Here is an 8959-nt window from a genome sequence, read left to right as displayed (position 1 = left end):
GAAGGTCTCCACACAGCCTAATGAATGCTTAGTCGTGGTTGCCATAATGATTGATAATGACAAACACACTTCAAAGGCAACAACGCAAAGACTCATATACTTACTGTACTAACACACCCACACACACATACGACACTTAACAGTTTTGAAAAGAGGGGCGGTCTGCTCAAACATTTGCAGTGGAATCTGAGAGAGCGAGGAGAGGTGGAGGACATGATCTGGCAGTTTACCCCCAGTGTTTGCCTCAAAATTTTGACGCCATGGCTCGAAGTCAAGCTGAGAAGTTTCCCAAGACCTGCTCGGCCTGCAAGTGGGTGCTCCGTGTAAGCTGTGAGGCTGGCCCCTGAGGATCTGTGCCCCCCCCCCGCCAATCAACCGCAAGCCAGTCTGCAGGGCACTGCGGGGGCGCGAACATGCCTGACCACACCTCCGATGCCTCTGTGTTAGCCATCGCTGGGTTTCCTCCTATGCATGCTGAGATCAGTCGCCTCACAAACAGCTCTCATCACACCTCCCACAGCAAACCAGTTCAAAACTGAAAATGACATCGAAAATTCACCTTTGAATGAGGCGTAAAATGTTGTTTTGTACAAACAGAAGGTGCGTTTAATGCAAGCTACGTGTAAGATATCATTTGACTGTCAGTATTGCTGCGTGACGTGAGCTGCGCCTCAGAAGTTACACTTTACTGAGAGAAATGGATCAAGGATTTCAGTCCAAGCCCAGAGAATCTAGTTACTTTGAAGTGTTATAAAATCAGCATACTTATACCTACTAACTGGCAATGAAACCAAAACATCTTATACCCCTTTAATGTTTCCAATCCCCTCTGTTTCTCACCAACATGAACTTTGGAAGAACTGCATTTCTAAATAGTATGTAGTCTAGAGAAGCTGACAGGGCAGGGCCACGGCCTCCAGCCAACCAATAAGATGAGGAGCAGAAAGAGCAGGTACTGTGCATCTGACAGGCATATTAGACTGTTTTTAATAAAAATGTCAGGGTCAAGACACACTGAAGGGCTTTAAGAAGAAGTCTTGAACCGTCTTCATAGAAAAAGATGATATTCATGGAAAAATGTTTATTTTTAGAAATGAAAGGCACTGATGAAAACACTTAGATTACATAACACACACATAACACATTCTAACACGATAAAATGTGACTCATATAAACAGTTTAGATATTATTATACTTTATGTATATTCATTATGTGTCATATTTGATTTTCTTTAAATGTTCGAGCCCCTCATGCACAATCTTTCACAAGTTTTGTCTTACAGTCATAAAACGGTACACTGCAGCTCATCAGCTCTTTATTATCTCTTCTATGATTGATTTCGATTTCATTCATTTTACCTCATTTCACCTGATCAGCAGATTACTTCACGAAAAACCAAAGTGTGACACATGTTTTCCTCTTAATGATTACGGATTTACGTGACTAATAACATCTCTAACATATTGACGAAGGAATTACTAAATCATAAAGCTGTGATAAAAATAGTAAACTTCATGATGCCATACCTGGCCGTACAGTCGGATTTGGTATCTAAAGTTGAACACATGGATTACAGCGACTGAACTCTCTCAACAAAGTGTCCTTTGTCCACCGCAAACAAGCGTTGGAGCAAATCCAGCAAAGTAGGTTTTAGTGTTGCGACACGTTTGTTTTGCTCCAGTTTTTCCACAGACTTCATATTTTAAATGGTTTGGCTTCACTGAGGAAAATATAATATTTATCTAATAGATTTATTATGTTCATGCATTCGTATATTATTGTTAGAGTAATAACATCATAACCATCATAATAACAATATTATCTGCATAGATCTATATATTAATAGCGAGCCATTTCAAAATGCCGTCCTGTTTACCGAGTTGCAAATTAAAAAACATCAATTATTACATCATCAATCGATTCAATCATGACTCAAAAGAATAACTTTTCACGCTCAGAAGAACACACCCTGTTTAGACGAAGACATTAAGGATGAAGTGAGAGATCACAGTCATGTCCCCTGTTGATTCTTTTCGATAAGAAACATTTTTTAATGAGAGATGTTTTGTTTTGTAATCTGGTTTATCACCTTGTTTGGACCAATAAAGTGTCTGCAGGAAAGAGGAAGCCCTGAAATATAAATGTGGAGCGCGAAGTTAAGTTTTGCAATATGTTCTGCATTACACCCCTTACGTGGTTTTAATCGTTGCAGCCCCCGCACCGCTGCGAGGCTTCCTCTCGAGTTTCTGGACTGTTGTCTCCCCCTGTTGGTGCGTGAGGTCACTGTGCGGAGCAGAGAGCCTGCAGAGAGGGCTGCTGCTGCTCCGCAACAGCCTCACACAGACTCAACTGTCTCTGTGCAACAAACCTTTCAGACCACAACTGCCAGACACGAATAAACATTCATAGCGTTTATTCTACCAAAACCAAAGAAGATATCAAAGATGAAACAGTAGTTTCAGAAGTAAGAAAACAGTGACTGTGACAGTAACTGCTGACTATTGCCCTCAGAAAAGTAACTTCAACGAAGTCAGTTGGTAAAGCAAGATAATTAAAAACGAGGCATCGCAACCGGTAAACATTTCAATTTGTCAATCCGGGGACAAGTTGCAAGCATGTAAATGAGCCTGTGACTCCTGTAAAACCTAAATAAAATAAAGAAAGTCTAACAGTGTATAATAAAGCAATAAGAAGTATAAGAATGATATATATTCTTTTATAATAATGAAGATTAGACCTATTGTAATAGTGTTCATATTGTGTCCGTAATCAAATAAGATTAATAGGATGGTATAATTTTTATTTCTATAATATCATATTAAAATGTTTGTAGTTAATTTCAGTAAATTTAGCCCTACTTCTACTTTGTCTCGCAGGGTGTAATATTTAACTTTTTAAACTTAAAGTTATCCTTTAAATTGAAGTGAAACCAAAGATTATAAGGGGAAAACACCTTTTTCCTACTTGAGTTGGGTTTTCACTGTTGTTGACTGCAAGACTTCTTCTGAGCAGAGTCATATTACGTCCCCGCCTACAAAAAGTTTCCCCCAATCATTTCCTCGCCGTCAAACATAAATCCAGGCATCGCCTCCTGAGCCTCTAGACTCTTCAGCAAGCCACCAAGGTAGACCTCTCAGCCACATTTCTCTGTAAAGTCACAGTTTCAAAGTTAAGCAGTAGGAAGCGATCACTTGCAGTTTGCCTTCTTGTCTGCGAAATTGTGAAAAGTCGAGGGAGCGTCAGAAACGTTTACTTTTGGCATTTTGTTTTTACGTTAAAGGATTCAAGTCTGCCAGTCACGCTGTGCGCCCTCGCAGACTGTCACTGCAGTCTTCGGGCACAGCACTTGGATTTAGAAAGAAGGATTTTCTCCTCTTTTTTTGACTGCGAGAAGCTCTTCTTTAATTTTTTCGCATGAATCTCCTCGACCCTTACCTGAAGATGACAGAAGAACAGGAGAAGTGTCACTCCGACGCTCCCAGCCCCAGCATGTCGGAGGACTCCGCGGGCTCGCCGTGCCCGTCCGGGTCCGGCTCGGACACTGAGAACACCCGGCCGTCCGATAACCACCTCCTCTTGGGTCCAGACTACAAGAAGGAGGGCGAAGAAGAGAAGTTCCCGGTGTGTATCAGAGATGCGGTGTCCCAGGTGTTGAAGGGCTACGACTGGACGCTGGTGCCAATGCCGGTGCGCCTCAACGGCTCAAGTAAAAGTAAACCTCACGTCAAGAGACCCATGAACGCGTTCATGGTTTGGGCTCAAGCTGCACGCAGGAAGCTGGCCGATCAATACCCGCATCTGCACAACGCGGAACTCAGCAAGACCCTGGGCAAACTTTGGAGGTAGGTTCGCTTCGCACTTTCATTCACTTTTGCAGTGCGTTTTTACGCGCCGCACTATGTCTTCGATGAAATGCACCACCTGCCTGCTGTTTCAAGTAGAGCTTCACGGTCTGGGAATTTGACTAATGCACTTCAAATGCCATTTCTCTCTTGCTGATTTTGTGTTGTGATTGTGGATACACTTCTTATTTCCATATTCGAGTGCATGCACAAAAGTCGTATTAACTAAAACTTTTCTACAAACTGTTTTAGCTGCTTCTTGTTGATTACTGATGTTAAAACAATGAATGCAACGATTCAGTAAATTGCACATCTCTTGCACTAATGAATTAACCGCGTCATGTGCTTGTTGTTGACTGAATGCATTTTAATGTGAATGTACAATTCTCTGTGATGTTTTCAGATTGCTCAACGAAGTAGAGAAGCGCCCGTTTGTGGAGGAAGCTGAGCGTTTGAGAGTGCAGCACAAGAAAGATCACCCCGACTACAAATATCAGCCAAGGCGGAGAAAGTCTGTCAAGAACGGGCAAAACGATCCCGAGGACGGCGAGCAAACCCACATCTCCCCAAATGCGATCTTCAAGGCGCTGCAGCAGGCCGATTCGCCAGCGTCCAGTTTGGGCGAGGTGCATTCTCCAGGAGAGCACTCAGGTAAGAAAACACATTCATGAATTAATTCAAAGAGAGAAAAAATAAAAAGATTTTTCTAGTATTTTTTTTCAGAAGTGACTCATTCTGTTTGTAGAAATTAAATCTTTAAGAAGCCTTTAAGGCCTTGAACTGACACCTGTTAATGATTCATGATTAATGATTAGTGGGATTTACAAGCCATCATGCAAATACACCTGTCAGTACAGTGCTAATAAACCTCCTCCTGAAAGCATCTACATTTACACTTGTATTTCACTTTATCACAAGTCCTTCATGCAGGAAATACCTTTCTTAGATGCATCATGTTGTGAATTTGATTTTTAACTGTGAGGCTAACTCTGCCTTTCCTCTAACCAGGTCAGTCCCAGGGCCCACCAACACCCCCAACCACCCCCAAGACAGACCTCCCCTCCAGCAAAGCCGACCTGAAGCGTGAGGGGCGCCCCATGCAGGAGGGCACCAGTCGTCAGCTCAACATCGACTTTGGAGCTGTGGACATTGGCGAGCTGAGCAGCGAAGTCATCTCCAACATGGGGAGCTTTGACGTCGATGAGTTTGATCAGTACCTGCCGCCTCACAGCCATGCTGCGCTGACCGGAGCTGCCCAGGCTGGCTACACCAGCAGCTACGGCGTCAGCAGCTCCTCAGTCAGCCAGGCGGCCAATGTCGGGGCCCACGCCTGGATGTCCAAGCAGCAGCAGCAGCAGCAGCAGCAGCAGCACTCTCTGACCACCCTGGGTGGAGGAGGAGAACAAGGCCAGCAGGGTCAACAGAGAACCACCCAGATCAAGACAGAGCAGCTGAGCCCCAGCCACTACAATGAGCAGCAGGGCTCCCCACAGCACGTCACCTATGGGTCCTTCAACCTGCAGCACTACAGCACCTCCTCTTACCCCTCCATCACAAGAGCACAGTATGACTATTCAGACCACCAAGGTGGTGCCAACTCCTACTACAGCCATGCGGCTGGGCAAGGCTCCGGGCTGTACTCCACCTTCAGCTACATGAGCCCCAGCCAGAGGCCGATGTATACCCCCATCGCAGACACCACCGGGGTGCCTTCCGTGCCCCAGACCCACAGTCCGCAGCACTGGGAGCAGCAGCCCATTTACACACAGCTCTCCAGGCCATGAGGATGCGGCCTCAGCACTGACTGTACAACACCCATCCCATGCATAGACTTCTTTCTGCCGGGCGGCCTTTGTGCCACCATGCCACACACCCTTCATTGCCAACAGAAAAACATGACAAGGACTTTTTTTATAGTACTGAAAATATATCTTTGGATTGGCTCACAACAGTGCCTTTTGTATTGGTTGGAATTGTGATTATATTTTTTTAGATATAATGTTTAAAAAAAAGTTGAATCCTCTGTGAGGACATGCTGTTTATAAATATTTTAGTATGTACTGTGTATGTGTTCTGCTCTTGTCATCATCGTCATCATAATCAGTGTCATCAGCATCCTCATCGTCACGATTTGAAGGTTTTAACACATCTAAAGGATTGCCGGGTAAAAACACCCTCAGTGGCCTTACTTCTCACTAATGTATTTTTTGTACAGAAGTAAGAAACGTCTGTTTACTGACACTGCCGTCTTATAATAGCCTACATTCTGCTTTGAATTTTTGTACTGTACATATTTTATTATAATTCCCACGAGATGCAAGAATTGAGCAATGCAGGTTCGAAATAGATTTGAATTTTTGGCCATGATATGACCGTGTCATCAGTGAATTAGTCAAATATTCTACTTCTTGTTCTTTGCTTTAGCTCGAATTATTGTGTCTGAAACGCTGTAGCAGGTGCCATGTAATTCTACTAGGGGCCTTACTGTTTTGGTAGATGTAACTGAGCAATGCTTGCTTTTGTCTGGGTACTGCCTTGATACCATTGGTGCCTCTGGAGCCACAGTAGGGAGACTCCTTCCAGTGGCATTGCAGTGTCGAAACCACAGCATAGTTCTGACTTCCTGCTTGAGGAGATACAGGAAGTGACCTTTGACCTGACTCTCCTCGGCAGCCAGCAGGTCTGAGTCTGGCGTGCTTCTATCATTCCCATAGCCCCATCCTTTTTTCCTAACCTTTTTTCTTAATTTATTCTTTAGCATTAATTTTATTTGAAAATAACTATTTGCAATTATCTTTTTAATTCAGCAGCAGCTAACTGAGATGAAATGTTTTCAGTGGAATAGTTTGCTGTCACGTGGTACAAATTTGTTTATTTATCATTTGTAAATGTTTCCGTATAAAAGTTCCTTTTATTCATGATCTAGTTATGTACAGATTACTTATAATTACACGATGAGTCTTTCTCTAAAAAACAAAAGAAAAACTGGAAGTTGTTTTCTTTCTTCATTCTAACAAATGAATTAATGGATATGGAAGCTGCGGCTGTTTTTGTAAAGAATTTGCTGGAATCAACAGGATACTTTTTGTTATTGAAAAAAAGTTGTGTTCCTCATTTTATATTCTGCATCATTAGTTCTTATTTCGTCATCTTCTTAATGCAGTTTCCGTAGGTAAACATGGAATTGTCTTAAAAGCTTATCTTTTGTATTATATTGTTTGCAATAAAAACAAAACACTGAGAAATATGTGATCGTCTTGTGCAATTGATTATGAGCTTCATACAGTATTATCTGTGTTGTTCACAGCTGTGAAGTATTTGTCAAACAAAGACCGGTGGTGTTTATTTTTACCAGTTATGACAAGGTACCCCTCGACTGGTAGAAGACCAGCTTATTTACTGAGTCTGAATCACTTTGGAACAGTCTTCATCCAACTCATATGCCCAAAAACAAACAACGGAAATCAAGAAGATTGTTTTAACGTGACTAAGATGATTTAATTTCTGCATTAATCAGAGGCAGCTTGTCGGCTACCCACAGCGGCAGATTGGTAAAGTTATCATTAGACCAATGCGAAGTGAAACCCCCCCCCCCCTCTATATTCAAGTTGTGGTACTGGGAACAGTGGTTTAGCTTCTGGCGTCTCAGACCATGAGGTCACAGGTCCATTATTACCACGGCCTATTGAGAAGACGTATGTCCACACCCCTCCCCCTGCCTGTATACACCACAGCTTAAAAAAACAAACTAGACATTGAATATTGTTTATTCATTACTGGCCAAGTAATATAGGAGTAGAGCTGACCTTAATAAATCAGTGACAGTGTAAACACAATCAGGTACGTTAGCTTTGTGTTGAAATTTGAGGCTCATTCACAGATGACGTCTCTTTCCTCACATCAACTAGACTGAACCTTTCTCTGCCACCCACCGCTGCACCTCATCTCACTGCGATGACTGGACAGTTTTTTTTATTTTTTTAAGCTTGACTCCATAACTACCCATTACACATTATACTAGGCTCCACCAAATCTGTGGCTCAAGAGTCATCAAGATCCACTTTCTAAGCAAAACTGTGGATTTTGAACTTCAACAATATAAGGTAAATGACAATGAAAGACTGTTTTGATCTTTGATATTGTAATATTTTGGTATTCCCTGGTGCCAATATGTGTAACTTCCTTTTTCCTTATAAATTTCTTGATGGGTTCTCCTAAAAAAAAGGAAGCAGACTTTTATTTTTTCACTGCATATGTTGCACCAATGTATACAGAGAGGGAAAAAAGGAAACGACTGGTTCCTCCAAGGTGTTTATCATACTAATTTATTTATTGGCTGATGATAACTGGCTAGCTAGGGTTAGGGTCATCAAATGTTAGCAAATTTTCATTTTCAAATAACATTAGGGTGTGTGTAGGTTTAAGTTTAAAACAAACTTTCAGTATATTTTTAGGGTTACAGAATGTTAAAAGTAATGGTGTATAACATTGCTTTTATATGCCATCATATCAATATAATAATAAAAAAAAACATGAGATGCCAACTTCACTACACAGACAATCACAGAGTGATGACATATATCAGTAAGAATATATCTACAGTTCAAATTGTGATTGAAAGTTGGTACATGTTGGTACAGGTAACACAATAAAATGGTCTTTTCAGTGTATTTTTTCCCGCTTCGTAAAGTCTGAAGGTGTTAATCATGCTCGTCTGTTATCTCTGCTCCGGCTTCTCCTTCTGTAACTTTGCTTCAAACTGCTGCCGTTTCTTGTGATGTTACTTTCAGGAAGTAGCTGCTCATTAAAAAAGTACTGTGTTATATAAACTTGCAAAAAAAAAAGAAAAACAAAACATAAATATGCAATGACTTAAGGCTTGTTGACAAGACAGTGATCCTACTGCTGGCTTGACTCTGCAGTCTCTGGTTAAATATGAAGGCTGACATTTTCCCCTCCGACAGTGAGGAGCAGTCAGAGTGTGTGAAGCCCTGAGCCCACCTCCCACAGAGAGCCCCAGAGGCACATCCATCACTGGATCTCCAGTGGCTCAGACCTGGAGTGAGGCAGCAGGGCCTCAGGGCCTAACAGGGCAAAGGGAGGCCAGTTAGTGATG

General features: G+C 42.1%; 1 protein-coding gene across 1 annotated transcript; it reads left to right on the top strand.

Annotated features, from left to right (window-relative positions):
• Positions 1-3181: 3181 nt before the first annotated feature.
• LOC139300589 (transcription factor Sox-9-like) lies at positions 3182-7027 on the top strand. The gene is made up of 3 exons (XM_070923737.1): positions 3182-3843; positions 4247-4494; positions 4852-7027. Exons 1-3 carry the CDS (start codon positions 3416-3418, stop codon positions 5625-5627), a joined length of 1452 nt encoding a protein of 483 aa, XP_070779838.1. The 5' UTR covers positions 3182-3415; the 3' UTR covers positions 5628-7027.
• The last annotated feature ends 1932 nt before the right edge of the window (positions 7028-8959 follow it).

The sequence above is a fragment of the Enoplosus armatus genome, chromosome 17 (genome assembly GCF_043641665.1).
Source record: "Enoplosus armatus isolate fEnoArm2 chromosome 17, fEnoArm2.hap1, whole genome shotgun sequence".
NCBI lineage: Eukaryota > Metazoa > Chordata > Actinopteri > Centrarchiformes > Enoplosidae > Enoplosus > Enoplosus armatus.
Note: the sequence above shows the minus strand (reverse complement) of the source record. Positions and strands in the feature narration are given on the sequence as shown.